The sequence below is a fragment of the Tyto alba genome, unplaced genomic scaffold, assembly GCF_018691265.1.
Source record: "Tyto alba isolate M040663 unplaced genomic scaffold, T.alba_DEE_v4.0 Super-Scaffold_11, whole genome shotgun sequence".
NCBI classification, from domain to species: domain Eukaryota; kingdom Metazoa; phylum Chordata; class Aves; order Strigiformes; family Tytonidae; genus Tyto; species Tyto alba.
In genome coordinates this window covers 6,103,500-6,122,989 of record NW_024881273.1, presented here as the reverse complement: position 1 = coordinate 6,122,989, position 19,490 = coordinate 6,103,500, and the positions used below count along the sequence as shown (strand labels likewise).

The 19,490-nt window shown below is 42.2% G+C and overlaps 1 protein-coding gene across 3 annotated transcripts in view; it reads left to right on the top strand.

The window, feature by feature from the left end:
- The window catches only part of FUBP3 (far upstream element binding protein 3), a 40,777-nt gene that overhangs the window by 11,140 nt on the left and 10,147 nt on the right, over positions 1 to 19,490 (top strand). For 2 of the 3 annotated variants that reach the window (XM_042786717.1, XM_042786715.1), the window contains exons 3-13: positions 2,234 to 2,284; positions 2,773 to 2,806; positions 4,773 to 4,822; positions 6,429 to 6,500; positions 7,252 to 7,309; positions 9,913 to 10,075; positions 10,965 to 11,063; positions 13,056 to 13,160; positions 13,555 to 13,657; positions 14,332 to 14,432; positions 15,721 to 15,862. In XM_042786717.1, the coding sequence (XP_042642651.1) occupies positions 2,234 to 2,284; positions 2,773 to 2,806; positions 4,773 to 4,822; positions 6,429 to 6,500; positions 7,252 to 7,309; positions 9,913 to 10,075; positions 10,965 to 11,063; positions 13,056 to 13,160; positions 13,555 to 13,657; positions 14,332 to 14,432; positions 15,721 to 15,862 (978 nt within the window). The remainder of the gene's footprint in view (positions 1 to 2,233; positions 2,285 to 2,772; positions 2,807 to 4,772; positions 4,823 to 6,428; positions 6,501 to 7,251; positions 7,310 to 9,912; positions 10,076 to 10,964; positions 11,064 to 13,055; positions 13,161 to 13,554; positions 13,658 to 14,331; positions 14,433 to 15,720; positions 15,863 to 19,490) is intronic. The other variant, XM_042786716.1, reaches the window with a different exon arrangement.

Sequence of the window (19,490 nt, the reverse complement as noted above, 5' to 3'; positions counted from 1 at the left end):
GGGGGAAAAAAACTATGAAAATTTGCAGTGCAGGCAGACATGAAAATTACTAGTTTTTAACCATTTAAGTAAAGAAAACCTAGCAATATTTAATGATGAAAAATTAGGGTAATTAATGTCTTCCTTGTAGCTTTGTTAAAATTTAGGATGATCCCATTTTGATTCAAAAGTATGAAATGCAGTCCTGTTCCACTGCCCTCCAGGAGATGCATCGCTCTGATTTTATTCTAGCCATGAAGGTATTCTTGACAAGATTCCCATCATGCACATTAATTTAGTGGGAGGCACTGCTTTGTTTTATGGGGTGGAAAAAAAATCCATGTTTGTTTTGAGTGTCTGTTTGGTAGAATTCAGTTAAGGTGAAGCCCAAAGCAGAGTAAAGAGTTATCAACCAGCAGGTGCCATTAATAGGAAATTGTCCTGATTTTATTCAGTATTTTTCCTTATTTGCAGTAAAATGACTGCAGTTACAGTTAAATTGTACTCAATAGATGTGAAAGGGGGAAATATGTACGTGGCTTGTCAGCGTTCTTCCCCATCCCTGGCATGTACATCAGCTCCCAGTATCGCAGCGAGCGCGATCTGCCCAGCCTCTCTGTTAGTCCCTGTCTTTCAGAGCAAAACGGGCATGTTGGAGGAGGAATGGACCTTTAGGTTGTTGGAACCAGGAGCCACGCTGTTTCTTTCTCCTCCTGTTCCCCCCCCCCCCCCCCGCCAAAACAGAGTAAAATTGTAACCAACTTCAAATAAATTCCTCCCAGTTCTCTCCATCCCATTTGAGCTCTTGGAGAGGTTATTTATGAAGTGTGGAAGGAATGATCTTGTACAATTTATTGTGGCTTAATTTTTTTTAACTAATTTATACAATAAATACACACTGAAGCTGATACCTGCCTGGGGTGTTGAATGGCTGACTATGTATCACACTTGAAGTGGGCTGGAGAAATGTTATGTACATCTAAAGCATTATTTTCCTGACCAATTTAACTTCTCATGCTCATACAGTTTTCCCCTAAGAAATTGTCTTTTTCAAGTGTAGGATTGTGTTACAAAATTAAGGCTCTTCAATTCCTTGCATGAACTTCAGGAGTTGATTATAGGATGTGTATCTGTCTCATAATTTGTGGGCAGTGGCTGCGGTGGAACAGACTGCTAAGAGAGCTGTTATGGTGAATTGAAATGCGAAGTGGATATTTAAATACAGCCTTGTAGTGTTAAGACCACTCTTTCTGGCATCTTGGGATAATGAGTGGCCTGGTCAGTGGCAAGGGTGATCCCATACTACAGCAATAGCCACCAGACCTATTGCTTGTAGTAAAAATAATCAGAGTACAGTTTAGGGCAACATGGCGAGATTCTGAATTTGGTCATATTTGCTCAGGTCTGCAGTAGTAGCTTATCAGCTAGAGCAAATATTCCCCATTACATCACCCACGTTTTTCAACTGCAGAATTGATAGTTATCAAATTAGAGCTTTTTATATTCAGGGTGAGAATATGCAAAGACAAATCTTACTGAGTCAATAACACAGCAGTTGTCTTACCACTGAGCTAGGGAGAGTAATAAAATATATATGCTGTCGATATTTTGGTCCTGAACTATTATGAAGGTATTGACACACAGCAGAAATACAGTATTGACTCTCTTTGTCTGTTTTATTTGGGTAAAGTGTTTGGCCACAAACTTCATGCATTTTTCTACCGGATTTAGAGAGTGTGGGATGCATCCTCTTTCTAACCCTGACAGCTGATTGCCAATTTATTTCAGGTCAAAGAATGCACAGGTTGCTGCAAGGTAGTTTGAAACAGCATCTTTATTATCACAGCTCACATGTAGGCCGGTTTCATTTGTTTCGCTACTTGTGCCCTGCAGGCATGCAATATAATCTTTCAACTGGTTGTTAGGACCAAATGGTCTGGTTTTTAGCTAGTTTGCTGGAGGCAAAGTCCAGTAGGCAGCCCAGCAGGGCATGTGTTCCCACTTTGCATGAGCTGGTCTAATGATATTTTCTCCATTAACATTTGGAAGAAAGATCTAATATATTGGGGTGGGGGGGGGGAAATCTGTTTGAGGGTTGTCAGCTGGGGATATAACTGCTAATCATAAATGGACCACCAAGCTAACATCGCAGATATGCCTGGAATGTGTGCATTCAGTAAAATGTGTTGTGTTTTTTTAAAAAAATACTGTTTGGGTGCCACAAAGTTACTTAACAGACCTATTCCTTTAACAGGTCTCCGCGTAAGTGGGCTCCATGGAGCACAGATAAGAGACACAGAGAGAAGTATGTGCAAGTGGTCTTTAATGCCTTTTGCCTAGTCTAAATCTCTGAGTCTGCTCAGCTTTTATTTTTGTTTTTCAATAAAAACCAGTCTGCTTGAAATTCCTCTTTTCTCTCCTCCCTTCCCCCCTTCCTCCCCCCCCCCCTTTTTTTTTTACTACCTTGGGCTTAATTTGGGAAGGGGGGAGGTTAGTTGCAGGGATTTGGATTTGGGCAGGCAGGATTTTCTCCCATGACTCTCAGCATGGGGAGACACGGATCAATTCCCTATCCTGTGTTCAGCTGGACACTGGGTTATGGTGTGTGTTGACCAAGAAATCCCCTCCTGTTTTGTACCCATAACGCATTCATTTCAGCTACTGAACCTAAATTACTGTTTTGCTTTTCTTTCTTTTTGATGAAATGGTAAGAACTCTTTTTCTGTAGGGATGAAGTTAGTTTATCCGTGCTAATGCTTTGATTTTTTTTCCTTTTTTCTCTCTCTGCCACAGTAGGTAACCAGTTAGGGGCCCTGGTACATCAAAGGTAAGCAGTGGGTTATGTTTTATTATTTATTGATCAATTCTAATTGTTTATTGATCCACCATCTGTAGTAGTGTTAGGAAGTCAGAGGTTGAGAATGTGGAGAAACTGTCAGCTTGGATTTTCTCCAGGCTGGGGTTTCTGCTAACATTTTAAGGTTGTTTGTTGTGATGAAGAAATAAGAGTTGATGTGAAACTTAGATTTGGTTCCTGTAAATCTGCAGGACTGAGAAAAATAAATTCTCTCTCCTTTCCCTTCCCCTGTCCTGGTGGGGGGGAAGAAAGAAAAAGTAAAAAAAGCTCAAAAAGCTCTGACATTTTGACAGAGGTTGGAAGTATTAAGTAGGCAGGTAGATTCTTTTTATTAGTATTATTATTTAGTTTTATTGGTGTAATATGACCTGGATTGACTCCTTTATTGAAGATGGTTTGGGGAGACTGAAGCAAGTATGAGTTGTCATGCAGCATGTCTTAGCATCTAATACAAAAGTAAAATTATCAGTTCTACTTGAATCCTGGTCTTAAAGAGTTGTCTGTCTTGTTTTGAGCAGGAAGGGGAGAGCATTTCTAAAGCTGGATTCACCTTCAGGCTAACAGTAGTGCATTTCCATCATAACCAGCTGTTTCTTGGGGGCCTCAGCAGAAAGGGCGAGCAATATGTGTGAAGACTGTAGAACCTTCAATTTTTAATGGTTAGGTTAAAGCTAATGTCCAGCTTAGGGCAGCACAGAGGGGTGGGCAGCATTCTCTCCTCTGCTGCTACCTGCTACCTCTCTTCGGCCAGGAGTGATGTTCATGCAGGGAACTGACTCGGCTGAAAAGCCTGAATTGGCTTCTTTCTAGTTTTGATGGTGGTTTTTCTGCTAGGTTGGCTTCTTTGTCCAGCTGCAACTGTTCCTTCAGCACAAGGTGGTTAATGAATGCAGGATAGGACATTTGGGCAACAGGCTGGGTTTATTTCAGGTTAAAACTACTGTAATTCTGAACCTCCCTGTAGCAGGTGAGTCTGTTCTGTTGCAGGTATGGATGGCACTGTTTGGTTTTGCATCGCTGCTAGTGAGCCTCAGGACAGTGGAGTGTACTTTACCTGCAGTTTAGCAGTCTCTGTGAAGTCTGATGTGTATTTTATACCTTCCCTAACTGATGTAAAGCAAAAAATGTGAAGATTTTAAGATACCTCACCACAAAACCTGCATTGAATTTATCACGTGGGTGTTTAATTGCTTTTGAATTCCTGAACAAATTGTATATAATGCTTATCTACATATATGGAGTTTGAAAATTCCATATTCATTGTGTTGTATTTTCTACAAGATAGAAATGACTAAGCAAAAAAAAAAAAACCAAAACCAATCAGTTTTAATTCCTTTCTACTTGACTATGGTCAGGTCTTAGGAAATTACTTTGGGTGCTATGTTTTGAGGCAGAGACACATTGAAAAAGTCCAAAGAGCAACAGATATGGAAGTTTCAAGATAATAAGACTTCAAAGGATAATTGAAGACAGCTTTTATAAATTCCAAGTAAAAGAATGATAAGGACAAGCAGGCAAAAAAAAAATATAAACTGTGAATATCAGAGGGGGCATTCATATCAGGATTGGCTTTGGTTAGTGTCTCTTGGCAAGAGCATAACCAAAAATAGTAGGCAGAGATTGTGTCTTGGAGGGTCTAGGCTAAATACTAAAGAAATTAATATTTTGTTAAATCTGACTGGAGGAAGAATGACAAAAATCAGCTCGATTAAAGCTAGGGAAGGGTAGACTGGAAATATATCCTGCATAGGAGAAATTAGGTGACCATGAGAAGTCCTTTACAAAACAAATGATTTTGACTGGGGTATGGTGTTTACTTCTGTGCACAAAATCCTTACGCTGTGCCCTGTTTCCATGGCAGGGACATAGTTGTCTTCCAAATTGTTCTTTGCAATGACTATTTGATTTTTTTTATATATTTTTTTTTTTTTTTTAGGGCTGTAATAACAGAAGAGTTCAAAGTGCCTGATAAAATGGTTGGATTTAGTAAGTACCTTGGATGCTTTTGATGTTTCTTGATGTGTTTTCTGTGCAGGAATGCTGTTTATTCTGACATGCTCCCAAGTTTTTGTGCTTACTAGCCTTGGATAAGCCTGGTCTAATGCTGTCTTCATGGGGACCAGATGATCTGTGTTTAAAATCCAGGTGCAAACTGCATGGACAAGCTTGGTGTCCCAGTAATAAGAACAAGACTGTGTGGTGCAAGTTACTGAGAGTTTTAGTGATTCTCTTCTTTGAATTCCCAATAGGGCAGTACATAAACAAGTCAAAAGTGAATTTATTTCCTCTCACTAAAACATTTTACTTCCTTTGAGTATGCAAAACTGTGAGAGTTGAGGGAGGAAAACAACATTTAAATGTTAAAATAAAAGTTGACTCAAGGCAAGTTAAACAGAATTTTAAATCTCTCATACATTTGCTACAGGGAAACGCAACCAGCATGCACTGCTCAGATAAGAATTTTTCCTAGATTTGCATTCCTGATACTGTTCTCTTTCAAGCTTGATCCTAATTTCTCTCTTCCTCTTCACAATCATTACTCTTCCTTTCAATGGCACCTCCTGCTGATATGTTACTACAGTGATTGCATAGACTCTTCACTGCTAGATCTCTGTGTATCTCTTCTAATTTGATATATGGAGAGTAAAAAGGAAAATAACGGGCCATGATAATTACCCCTTGGTGTGTGAAGTTTTGTCCTGACTCTAAAGACACTATAAAACTGTAACTCAGATTCCTACAAAGGAAACGCTCACTCTTCTCCTGTCAGACTTCTCCATTTATCGATCCTGGTACCACACGTGGGGGACTGTTGGAGGGAGGCTGCAGCTCTGAGAGGGGAGCTTGCATGCTCTGTTGGTGCATCATCTCTGTGTTAAATCTAAGCCTGGTTCAGGGGCAGACAGATGCATGAGGGTGACAGACCCACAGCTGAGAGATGCTTCTGGAGCATCTTGAGCCAGGCATACCTGTTTGGCTTGACAGTTTTGCTGTTTTTGCAGTCTGGGAAGGCTATGAGTGGTGACTGGCACATAGCCTCTCCTCAGTACGTCGTCTTGGGTAACAGTGATGTGCTGACTCAAAGTTAAGGGATATGGGTATTTGTTTTCACTTAAAGTTGATAGAGCATTTCCGTATGTAGCAGTTCTGAGTGCAGACCAGCCACATAGCATGTCCATGGAAAAGAGGCAGTAAAATATGAATTGTTTAAAAAAATGAAAGCAAAAGTCTTTTCTTTTTTTAGTACCTGAAATTAACTGGTTTATTGGCTCAGGCTGAGCAAAGTATAATTAAATGACTCTTCTAGCAGCACTCAAACTAATGCCTTATTTCTTGCATACTGTGTATTTCTATTCTGGTGCAAGACAGGCTTTTCTGTTTTGTTTCGTTTTTCCAAGCAAATAGAATAACTTTTGGCAGTATTTTAATGTTTTTCTCCTATGATAAATTTGGTCATGCTGTGGATGCTTCTTCTGCAATCCTGGAGTCAAACTGTTCCTTTATAGATAGCTGCAGTGGAGTAAAAGGGGAAAGGTACTCTGCAGTTACTTGGAAAAATGGTATGTTCTGATGCTTGTTGAACTCATTTCAGTAATCGGCAGGGGAGGAGAACAGATCTCACGGATTCAGGCAGAGTCTGGCTGCAAAATTCAAATTGCTCCAGGTAAGAGCCTCTTTGTGTGGCAGGTGAACAGGTTTTAATGTTGAAAGATGTGCTGTCCATTAGATCAGACATCTTGCCGTGCTCATGGCATGTTATCACTGTTAACAACTGGTCTATACTGGGCTAACGTGCATGGGAGAGCTGTTGTGGGACTGACCTGACTAGCATGGAAAACATGTTTGTCAGGTGGTTTGGGGAGTGAAACGATTAAGAGACTGTCTTTAACCAACAGATGGGTACAGGGCAAATGGACAATCAATCCATGTTGTACTTGGACCTGAAATTGCAGCTGCTGAGTGTTCTGGTGGTACCACTTTGCTCAGCTCTGCGGTTTGTCTCTGATTAGTCTGGTCAGCTCCAACTCCTGGCAGAAGACATTCCAGGAGGGTGGCAACAGCTCTTCATACAACTCGCCTTGCATCAGAAACAGGGGACCATCCATTTGTTCTGTGCTAGTGCCTGTTTGCTTTGGGGAAGACTGTACTACAGTGCTGTTTGGGAAACAGCTGATGAATGTAATCTAAGTTCTTACTCTTCCCTTTAATTGGTGGGGAAGGCTTTAAAGGAATGCAAACATCCAGCAAATCATTTAAAACTTATTGACCCCGGATGTTTTTGAATTCATTGATGTGCTGGGGGGTGGGGGTATGGCAGTGCTTCTGTGAGTGCTTGATAGTTACTGAAGCAGCTGCCACTTTTTTTTTTTTTTTAATCCCACGTATTGAAAGTTTTGTTCTTGTTTCCTTTGTAGACAGTGGTGGGATGCCCGAGAGGCCCTGCGTACTCACTGGGACGCCAGAGAACATTGAGTGAGTTCGGATTTCATTTCTCTCCTTTCTCCTTCTCTCTCTTCTCCCTAATGCTATGCTCTGTCAGTGGTGCTACTCGATTAGCCACACCAGCAGATGTGGGCCTAGAGAAACTTGAGGGTCTCTGCAGCATAGAACCTCTTGGTCTGATGCTTTAAACTGTGCACCTCAAAGGCTTTTTTCCAGTTACAGTTTGAACCCTCTGCAGAAATTTCCGTGGAATTCCCCTCCGCAGGGCAAGGTTGCTCTTAGGGCACCTAGGATGCAGTTTTCTAACTGCAGCTTTTCAGGATACTGAGCTAAGCTGTTGAAGGGCACTTCTTCTCCCCTTCGCTTCCCTACTCCTATTGAGATGACCATCCTTCCAGCTGAAGAAGGGCTGCATGAGGCCTCCAAAGCCTGTCGGTGCCACTCCAGAATAATCTGGAGGTGTTGGTGTTGTTGCAGAGCAGCATGAGGCCCATGGGTGTGCTTGCCTCTGCATCGCTGCCAACAGGAAGCAAAGGACTGAACCAAAGTCTTGAATTCTGGTCCCTGCATGGTAGAGACACGTGGCCGGCCAGCCAGCAGGGGTTTCTACTCTTTAGGCCTATAGAAACTTTAGGGACAGTGTTTCCTCCCTCCCCCTTCCCAGGAGCTGAGTTTGAGACTCTCACAAACCAGTTGAGGACCTCCTGCTGGAACTGGATCCAGGATCCTCAGGCTTACAGGAACACACTTAACATATGGAGCTGCTCTTTCTCTCCCCAGCCTTTGGGTAGGTGGGTTTTTTAAAATCCATCTGGAAATCTTTGAGTTGCATTTGATAGTGAAAATACATGGGCGCAAAGACTGTCTCTCTAAAGAGAAGACACTCATCATTCTTCCATTCCTAAGAGGTGTAAGGGTACTTAAATCTCCTTATTCTATCATAATACTGCAAGCAGTGAGCCAGAATAAATATAATTGGCAAGCTCACATTACAGGGCAGGCAGTGTATTCTTGCTGATACTGAAGTGCTTCTCCCCCCTTTAGCAAAGGATATTTCAGAACAAGAGCAAAATACTAAAAAGCTGGGATGCCTGATGAGATGCAGTTGGGGGACAGTGGGGGAGAGTGTAGTGAAGTAAGACTTCATGGTTCTGAAATAAGCAGTTAAACGTAGTCATGTCCAAAGCTGTCTTTAAAATATAAATAAAGAAAACTGAGAACACTCAATTTGTGAAGCAGAACAAGGTGTTGAGGACATGGAATTAGACGATATTTAATTTACTTCTATGCTAAAATTCTTGTCAAGTTGGTTGTTTGAACTGTTTCCTTGGGCTACTTGTAGAAAAAAGAAAATTAAGTAAGGAAACCAATCTAGATATCAGACTTCTTTGTGAAGGATTTTGTGAGGAGTGTTTCCATTAGTTATATGCAGTGGCAAACTGATAGAGTTGATTTCCAAATGACCCCTTCCATCTGAAATATGTTGTGTATTAACTGTTGTAGTCTCTATATTGTCACTAAAAGAACTTTATGCAAAATACGAAGGTAAATGAATAAAACCTCTTAAGACTCTTGTGGAATATTTGAAGTGGGCTTCCAAAAATTCCACTTTTTGCCTTGTTTTGTGAGACAGTCAAGAGAAAGCAGTGCTCTGATATGTGCAGCCTCAGATCACCACCCCCTGAACTGTCTTGGGTGAATGTCTGCTTGCAGGGGATGACTTTGTACTGTTTCTTCATATCATCAGGGAGAAGGCAGTCCTCCTAGGGCGCCTGATATGGCTTGGCAAGAAGTGGAGAGGGGAAGATGCTGCTTAGATTGCATAGGGAACTGGTGACTTTCTTCCACCTGCTTTGAGAATGGTTGTGGGAAAAGGTCAGGAGAGGGATGTGGTGGTACTAGGAGTCTTCAAGATGAAGGGAAACCCTGCCAGTTACCTCTGACAGGCTAAAGATTTTAGAGAAGGGATCTTTAATCTCCCAAATGCTTCTTTGTGTGTCTCTTCTCACCATGAGCAGAAAAACCCAGTCTTTCACTGGCTGCTGCTGCAGTCCTTGCCTCGCTTCGTGGTATAGCTTCAGCACCTAGTGCTTGGGGCAGAGGCTGTGTTAGAGCAGTGTTCTGGTGCTGCTGGGAAGAGCAGGTGGAGAGCAGCAAGGCAGTTGCTTGTGACCGATCGGAGAGTGGTTAACCAGTGTGCTGTGTTAGTATCAGAGCAGTGTGTGGTTTTTGTCTTGACCAAGAAGAACAAAGCTTGAGTTTTACCAAATATTGTGTATGTGTTAAAGTGTAGAAAAGTGTAGAATCTAGAGCATCTTCATTCAAAATAAGCACCCCAGATGCTATAGCTCACCTATTACCTTTAACTTCCAAAGACGTCAGAGCATGCTGCTGCTCTTCCTTCTCTCTTCCCCTTTCAAAAATCAAACTGCTTATAAGTAATCATGATAGGGGAAAATATGCATCAAAGAGTTTAAAAAAAAAAAAAAAAGTCAAACATTGTGCTAACTATGGTTTCCTTCATCTTTTCACTTCTCCTCTCCCCAATCGCTTCCCATTCCGATGGTTCCTGGTCTCTTGGTCACGTGGAACAATGTTGTCTAATGGTTGTTTCCCTCGATTCTTTTCCAAAGACAAGCAAAACGGCTACTGGGGCAGATTGTAGATCGCTGTCGGAACGGACCTGGTTTTCACAACGATGTTGATGGCAACAGTACGATTCAGGAGATTTTGATCCCGGCATCCAAAGTGGGTCTAGTCATCGGCAAAGGAGGTGAAACAATAAAACAGTTGCAGGTGCGCAAGATGCATTTACTTTAGGGCTCTCTTCCCTACTGCAGCTTCTCTAGATCAACAAGAGCGTGCTGAAATGGAGAGCCTTAAATGCTCTAACCTTCTACAGCAGGGACTACTCTTCTGCCTTCGGAGAGCTGGACTCAAATCCAATCTTGTGTTGCAAACAAAATCGGTTTGGCCCCAGCTACGCACGTAGTGGAATTTTGCCAGAACTGTGGAAGAAACTAGTGTGCTTTAGATAACATTTGGTGCGTGCTGTTGAGGAGGGGATCCTTGTAGCCAAGAAAAAGCTATGTCTAGTCTGCTGCTGCAGTAGTTTTTAATGCCAGCCATGCTGTTGTAGAGTGCTGTGCTTCTCTTTTGTTGCTGATCTGTGATAAAGCTGGTGTGTGTCATCTTTTTTTTTTCTCATCCCACCCCTTTCTAATTAAAAGTGATGTGTTATGTATAAAATTACGTTCCTAGACATTCTTTATTCTTCCATCTGGTACAAGTTTTTTAAAGAATAGAGGGTTTCAGAAAAACACCTAGGTCAAAAATGTAGGTTTTTTGAGTGCCCTGACTAGGCCTCTGTCATCCAATAGTTTTAAGGCTGGTCTCTTAAGAACTATTATCTGCAGAGAGCTACAGATTTTTGGAAATGAGTTGTTGAGGTAGAGGGGTTCTCTTTGCAAGGGATTCAGCTATTTGAGAACTTCAGAAGTAGCATACTTTCTGGGAGTTCTTTGCACTTTAGGACTGTTACCGAATTTGTGCTATAATTACCAATGAAGAGCTAAAGTAGCGTTCTGTAAAGCTGCTGATTTGACCTACGTAATGTTTATAACCAAAATATAGTCCCTTGTTCTAGGGACTCTGCTTAGCAAAGTGCTCTGTGCTTTTTCTTCAGGAGCGAACAGGTGTGAAAATGATTATGATCCAAGATGGTCCATTGCCTACTGGAGCAGATAAACCTCTCCGTATTACTGGAGATGCATTTAAAGTACAGGTATGTAATAAAAGTAAGCAGTTGCCCCAGATAACTGAGGAGAAATTGAAACTTTAGCATGTTTGTGAACATCTAATGGAGTTGAGTCCAACTGTAATGGTCCTTGCTGGTTTTGTTTGTTCTGTAAGGTTGATGAGGTTTGAGTAGAACAAGTTAAAACACCAGACTATCAAGTGTTGGCTTGTTTGCAGTGTGGTCTAGGAGCTCTCACTCCCCATAGATATTAGACATGGGTAGGAGAAGAGCTGAGGAGGAGGATTTGGAGAAAGTAGCTTTGAAACGCTTTCCAGTCTGTGTAGCAAAAAATCATAGCTATATGTTACTTGAGCAAATGGGTTCTTAGTGACTGACTTAATCACACACTTGAGAAAGTTTTGTGGAAGGTTCATTATCTCAGACAGCCAATTGACGCAGGTAATTAAAAAAAAAATAAACCTACAACAACTCCTGAAACCAAGGGGTTTGCTTAATATTGGTACCTCAGTCTCCTTGTGTCAGGGTTCTACAGATGTGTTCATACCTGCGGTTCAAAGCAGAAACTCATGATCAACCAGAGACTGGAAGATTGCAGCATGATGGGAGTGCTTGAATTAAAGAATTAAAGTTTAGCTGTGGCATGTTCCACTTCACAGCAAGTGCTTTTCATACCTTGCTAAGTACTTAAATCTAGTTTAGCATTCCTGTCTCTAATAAAAATAGTTCTGCTTCATAGGGTCTCCCTAATCATAAGTTGCTGCAACAGTTGATGTTGCTCAGGGATAGCATGTTTGGATTGTATTTTTCAAACCTCTTATTGCAAGTGGGCTTTTAGATTTCTTTATTTTTTTTCCCCCAAATTCTTATTGTGGAGGTACAGATATGCAAAAAGGAGTTCAATGGCAGTCTTGCTACTTTTAACCAAATCGTACTTTAAGTGCTACTCTTTCCCAGGTAGCTTCTTCAGCCCTGCAAGATTTGCTGTTGTCACATCTTCCATGCCATAAATCATCCCAAGCAACCATGGAGACTGCACGGGCTGGAAGAACTTTGAGGCGATTAGAAAAGTTGCACACACTTAGAAAGCACTTCAGCTTGATGAATCCTTGGGTTTGGTGGGATTCTCTGGATGCTACAACAGTGTTTTTTAACTCTCACATCCTTATGAAATCTCTCCATTGCCCTTATTTTGTCTTGGCATCTCTGAAATGTCTTGTTGTTTCCTTCTGTAAAAAATACTGTGGGGGCATGGAAAATATTTAAAATGTGAAAGGAGTCAGATTCACCAGTGTCCCTCAAACTCGGAAATAGAACCAAAATGTCAAAGGCTTCACTGGTAATATATAGAAACAAAGGCTTTGGTTTTGAGATGTAGGCTTTTTTTTTTTTTAATGGTGACTACTGTTGGCTTATTTCCAAGGTACACTTTTACTAGCTGGGTTACATGCAAGCTTGTGAATCACCTTGAGGGGTGCAGGTAGCTAGGAAGAATACTCATTTGTCTCAGAAAATGTCTGGCTGGATTGCTGCAGACTTGGGCTTAACTTTTCTGAGTGTCATTGATCTCACTACTACCCACCTGCCTCCTTGATACATGCTCTCTGGCTCGTAGTAGACATGATCTCTGCTATGCTACCACAGCTTCTACCTTACTGTGTTGGTTTCAGTTCTATCCAGTAGGAAAGGGCCTTTGCTTCCTTTAACAATGAAACGGAAAAAAAAAATTTCAAAATTTTTTAAAAGCTAAAGGGCCTTTTGAAAGGCTGAAGGAAGCAATTCCACACAAGAAACTGCCACCTTGCACACTTGGCAGGTTTTGTCAGACATGGAAGATGCCATCAAGAACAGATCTCCATTGACTATGGTAAAAGAAACTCTACAATCAGAATGCTGTTTCCCTTAAGCAGATGGAGATCACTTTGCCTGAAGCCTGACCATTAGCCACTGCTGAGGCCCTAACACCAAGATGGCAAGCAGAATCATTTTAAGCTAACTGTAACTTCTTTCCCCATGTAGCAAGCGAGGGAAATGGTACTGGAGATCATCCGAGAGAAAGATCAGGCAGACTTCCGAGGCGTACGCAATGATTTCAGTTCTAGAATGGGAGGAGGCAGCATAGAGGTATGTTTTCTTCACGAGTACTCTGCTAACCTCCCTGTGGGATGGGTAGTGGGTGGAAGTCATCAAATTGCACATGTAACCTGTAAGCTTATTTTAAAATGCATTGTGTTTTGTTGCCAGAAGAGCAAGTCTGGCTGCAAAGAAGAGGAGTTCTCATGGACTCCCAGATGGCACTTTTCTAATTGTCTTTTTAAGCTGCATTCTTGTAGTGCAGAGTTCATTTAGTGGGGAAGGAATTTGTGGCCACATGTTTTGTTTTTTTTGAGGGATGTTGTTCTGTAGCCTGGGGCTGCTTAACGTGGCCTGTCCTCGTAGTTTAAGAGCATCTCCTTGTAAATCACAGTAATTCAGTCTAGTTCTCTGAGCTTTCATACTGCTTTGCCTTTCCCATCAGGTCTCTGTGCCCAGGTTTGCTGTTGGAATTGTGATAGGAAGAAATGGAGAAATGATCAAAAAGATTCAGAATGATGCTGGAGTTAGGATTCAATTTAAACCAGGTTTGTGTGAGGATGGAGAGCCATTGCTTTCTGACCAGTGTTCCAGCTTGGAATTGCTAAAGTGAATCTGATCCGAGGTTACAGCAGCTAGGTCTTCCTGATTTAGAGGTGGATTGTGTCTCTTTCTGAAAAACGTTTAAATATGATGTGCTGCTTTCTTGTGCACTTTCTGTTTTTCAGCGAGTAAGATTATATACAGCTCATTTGCAAATGTTAGATGTCACAGCAGTAATGTTTTGAGTAGTAATTACATGAATAAACAAAATAACAGTAACAGAAATCCTTTTATTTCCTGCTTAAAGAATTCTCCTTCAGGACATTAAAGCCTTTGGGGATCAGGAGTTGATTAATTCTAAGTAACTTTCTCTGGGTCCTTGGCTGTCTGATCACCTATCAAAGCTGCCTTTGTCCTCTTAAAATTATATCAGTTTCTTTCGTGGCTTTTTGACATTTGGAAGTGTTGCCTTTTAAATGTTGTTCCCTCTGCCAAGTGGGTTGGGTTTTGGCTTCTTTCAGTCCATGGAAGAGGAGCTGAAAGTGGAGGGAAGAGGTAGCTCTTGGGTTGGTTACGGTATGTGAAGATGCTCCTAGCAGTGGTGGTGCTAGAAGGAAACTTTTGTTGGCAGGTGGATGTTTTCGCCTTTTAATTTAGTCTTTGCCACCTCTCTTCACAGATGATGGGATTAGTTCTGAAAGAGTCGCACAGGTCATGGGGCTTCCTGATAGGTGTCAACATGCAGCACACATCATCAGCGAGCTCATTCTCACAGCACAGGTGGGTTCTGGAGGCTCTCGGGAGGAAAATGGTTATATGGGAATGTTGTCTGCTTGCACACAGCTGTGTGGATGGATGCCACCATCTGAAGAACAACAGTGTCACATTTTCCCTCTGGTAGGCCACACATGCTGCTGCCCAGGACAGAGCTTCTAGGTTTGTCTTCTTGTTTATGTTGGTTTTTAATGGAACATGGGCTAACTGAGCTATGGGAAGGTCTCTTACTCTCAGGCAGTATTATGAGGCCTCATTATAGCTTCACGTTTACTCCACATGTTCAGTTGTTCTCAAGTTATTCAAAACTGTGCTCTGATAGAATGGAGCCCAGCAGTAGTGCGAGACAGAGACTGGAGGCTCTGCTCCATAGGGCTGAGTAACGCTTCGACAGCAGAGCATTAACAGTGCTCAGTGATGCCTCCTCTTCAGACTCCAGTCCTCTGGTCTAGTGGTTGTGGGAAGCCTGGGAAAGCAATGAGTGCTCACATACGTGGTCACAGACACACACCAACATAGGGCATTGCCTAAGAGCAAGAAGTACCAAGATGGATGGACTCGTGAAGGGATAAACATATCCCTTCATAATTTGGGGAGTATATTCCCTTCATAATTTGGGGAGTAAAGGTGTTCGGTCATTCCAGACCAGATACCTGAGCATAATTTGTCCATCAAGGGTAGGTCTTGATATCTCTTCTTGTCCTGAGATCTAGTTTGAATACTTGACTTCATAATGTTTTTTAATAATCCACTTCAATTTTGAGATCTGTTATGATAGCCTCTGACTACCCATGGTCTTCTCTTTTGGAGAATTCAGTTACCCAAAATAGGTATGTCCTTTAAGTGTCTTTGAACTTAAAAGCTTCCTTTGGAACTTTTGGGAAATGCGCATTTCAGCTGAGTAATTCCAGCAGTTCTTTAAAAAACGATACTTGAAAGGGTTTGAAAGCAACTTCTGTGTGTGTCAGTACTAAGATCTATTGGTTGCTCTAAGGGAAAGCACCCATCACAAACTAAAAGTCATTTAGTAGTTGATGCTTGTTTATATAAACAGATATAAAGGCGTGCATTTAAAATATATAAATATCTTCCTGAGTCAGGAAGGCAACTGTAACCTACGTTACATGGCATTTTTGTAAAGTGCTTCAAAATCTTGAATGTGAAACTGAAGTCTAAGAATATCTTAATTCAGTGCCATTGATTATAATGCAGTTTAACTTACCTTGCTTTATTTTGTTTTTAATGTGCATTGGGGCCAGCAGAAAAACACTGATACAGTTTTTTGCCTTCCAAGGAACGAGATGGCTTTGGAAGCTTGGCTGTTGCCCGAGGAAGAGGTCGTGGCCGTGGGGACTGGAGTGTTGGAACACCTGGGGGCATGCAGGAAATAACCTACACGGTGCCAGCCGATAAGTGTGGTCTTGTTATAGGCAAAGGTAGGTCCAGTGACACTAAGTACTTGAGCTTGCAATCTTTCTCTCTCAGGATGGTTGCATTCTTGCTGCCTGACAGTGAGGCTTTGGAGTTTTCTGTAATTGCAGGTATTTAGTGGCTGGTGAATGCAGCATAGGAATAAGCTATAAGCGCTTGTGGTTGTTTTCTTTGTGGTGCTCTCACTCATAATTGTACTCTCCAGGCCCTTGTTCACAAGCTGTAAGAGAGGCTCTTCATGCAGAGCTGTCAAGTAAGCTTGTTATAACAAGCAGCTGGCTGAGAAAAGGCAGGTTCATTTGTGGATTCTTTTTTATAGAGAATTCGTTTAAAGGACGGTTTATCAGGGACAAGTAGAACAGTCATTTCATCATGCTGGATTTCTGAGAGTGCCATGTGATAAAATGGAAGGTCTCTGAATGTGTTAATGACAGTAGTTGCTTCCATCCACGTACCTGAAGTGTGTGATGAATAAAGTGAAGAAGCAAGATTTGTCTGCATCTGAGCCTGTCATGGAGCAGGCTGGTGCACCTTGTCTTGCTCAGACAAGCACGTTCACTGCCGTGGAGGCCCCTTGGCTGCCTTAGCTCCACGCTAAGGAGGTGGACGAGGAGTCTCCTGGCCTTCCTCTCAAGAACCAGTACAACCCCAAGACGGTTTTGAAACCAGAGCGTCAGCAGCAGTCTCAGTTTGTCATAGAGCATGAGCTACGCATCGGGTAATGGCAGTACTTAGGTTGGAGCCAAGAATAGAAGAACCCTATCGCTCTGAATTGTTGCAACGCTTCTGAGTTAATACACTGACGTATCAAAGGAGTTGTATTTAATTTTTTTATCTGCTTGTTTCAGAAAGAATAACATATGCCTTAACTGGTATTTAAGTAATCACAGTTGGCTTTTAGCCTCAGCAGAGGTGAGGTGAATAGAATAGGAACAGATTAGCTACAGCAGTAAAGGAGGCAGAGAATTGAGGGCATTGTGCCATATTTCAGTGGCATTTAGTTTCCTGCCATCCTGTTGGGCTGGAGTGAACTTGCAATGAAACATGTTGTGGCCTCTTTCTCCTGCTGCACAACCCTGCTGCATCTCACTTGTTCCCTTCCATGTGTCTGGCCCCTGTAGCATCCTGAACTCCTGCCTTACTGGGTGACAAGGGACACGGATATGGGACACAAGCATGTCAGCAGTGTATCTGCGGTCATTTTCAGATTATATTCTTTTCCATAAACCTGTTCACAAACCTGAAAAGTTTTTTCAATATGAAAAAACACCTGCTCTCCCACTTATACAGAAATTGCAGAGTGAATGTGCTTGATCTCACTGAAAGGTCCAGTTGGGCAAAAGATCAAGCAAAGCAAATTTTAAACCCATAAGTGAGAGTTATATGTACGGAAAAATCAAATTATAATGAAACTTTATTGCTGTATCCATTAGTCATCCTTAATAAAGGATGAGAAAAGGTCACTTGTTGTTCAGCAGTGCACTGAAGTGGAGCATTTGTGACTACAGAGAGCACTGTGTGCTGAAAAGATAAATGCAGGTAGCGGAGTTGGATGTCCTAGCATTCAAGTGCAAGGCCAGGCACAGGCTCACTGTGGGGGTGAAGGGTAGCTTTTTGCCTTTGTTTCCACAACAGCAAAATAGAGATTCTTACTCAGTCAGATCAGAAGCTTTCTGGAGTGACTAATTACTAGTTGTATGGTGATTTGAGTGCTTGTAGCTTTGTAATACTACCTTGTAATCGGTGTTCTTACAGTGCCTATGCGCTTACTCTATTGCAGCCTTCACTTTTGTCAAGTGAGTGATGGCTGTAGCATTGCCTGTTGGGGCCTGGACTGGGGTGGATGTAATGCACTCTGTGGTGGTGTGAGACGCCTGGTTCTTTTTATTTCCTCTCCCACTGCCTGTGGGGTAGTATAGGGGAGAGGGCATGCTAGTGGGGTTTTCTTAATGATAACCAACTGTAAAACCTTTGCTCCCCACTTTTAATTTCTGAGAATTTTCCAGCTTTTGTGGGTTTTTTCTTTTTTTTTTTTTTCCCCCCTCCCTCCCTGTGATACAGGACTTGGCTGTTAGCCTTCTCTGTAAAATCTGGCCGAGTCCTCTGGGCACACGTAGCTTGGTCTCTGAAGTTAGCACCCAAGCAGTGGGTATCTTGGGCCCCTGGGTGTAGTACATGCGATGTGGCCAGATAACTGCTGCTGTTGCTTCCAGCTCCATGTCACTACTCGAGAAGGGGGGGAAAAAAGGATGCTGAGAAAGTTTCTCAGTGCAATTTCTGCAGCACATATGATAGAAGATCTAGGGCCCTTTTCTTGTTGGACATCACTTCTCAGCTTGGGAATGTGAACCTGTATGAGCTGATAAGAAGTTTGTGGCTCCCTGCAAATCCTTTGCATAGCTTTTTCCTCTAGAGGGTGGGTAGGTGCAGCTTTTCTTTTCTGAAAGACTGGAGGAAGGGTGGAGACGAGCGCCATACATATGTCAAGTGCTTTCTCTGTTTGGTGGTGCTTGGAAACAAACCACAGCCTCTCTGGGCCCCCGCTGGATTTCCATGATAAACACGGCAATATTGACAGATAACGTGGTTGGCCTGGCTCTTGTCAGCTCTGCCTTTTAGCAGGTTTGATTAATTGCTTTAAGATTTCACGTCCAGCTGGGGGGCCACTCTTGCATCACTTCTGCCCCCCATCAGGTAGAAGAATGGAGCAGGCTGCTGAATGCATCTATAGACAGCCACCATGTGCCAAGTGGGTCACCTCATTATGGGGGAAGATGAACTCCTTCCGGCACCGTGCAGCATCGTGTTGACTGCGTCACTCCGTTTGCATGCTCTGGAGGCTGAACTGGGATAGCTTGGATGGGAGGGAGCACTTTGGCATGTACCAGACTGGAGGGTAAGGAGGAAAAGCCCACCAAGTCCTGGTGCAGGAGGTAGGAGCTCGCAGCCTCTGACCAAACCTGGAGAGCCAACTAACTTGATTCTGCAATGCAGTCTAGGAGGGAGCCGATGTGGAAACAGCCCCAACAGCTACCAAGCAGGGAAATTATTTGAAATCTATATTCTCCTCACTTCTAGTTTGATGAGACCGCTTCAAATTTTAATCCCCTTTTGGAAAGAGAAACCTAGTCTGCTCTGTGAGTAGCAACCTATGGTTGTGCCTCTGTCGCCCTGTAAAGAAGTTCTCCCACTCCTTCATGATCCAAAGCATGTTGGCTGAAAGGGTCCTATCATTTCCTTAAGCAAGTGAAGTGTCTGTTCATTCAGACTCTTCAGACTCACCTCAATATGTAAAAATCAGAGCTTCAAACAAATCTGCATTTAAAAAAAAAAAAAACAAACAAACAAAAAAAAAAAAAAAACAACAAAAAAAACCCCCTCAATTTTGAAACTTCATCTTACTGCTTTCCCATGCTTGACTGAAAATAAGTGGCTTGGCTTTTGGCTGCACAGTACAATCACTGTTGTCTACCCAGGGATGTGACACGATTATCTTTTGTTAAATGCATCTTCAAAAATTCATTTAGAAAGAGTTAATTGCCCTTTGGCAACTTTTCCTCCTCCCTTCCCCAGGAAGGCTTTAAAATGTTAAAAAGGTCACGAGTCCATTACAATGAAATGAACAAGTGTCTG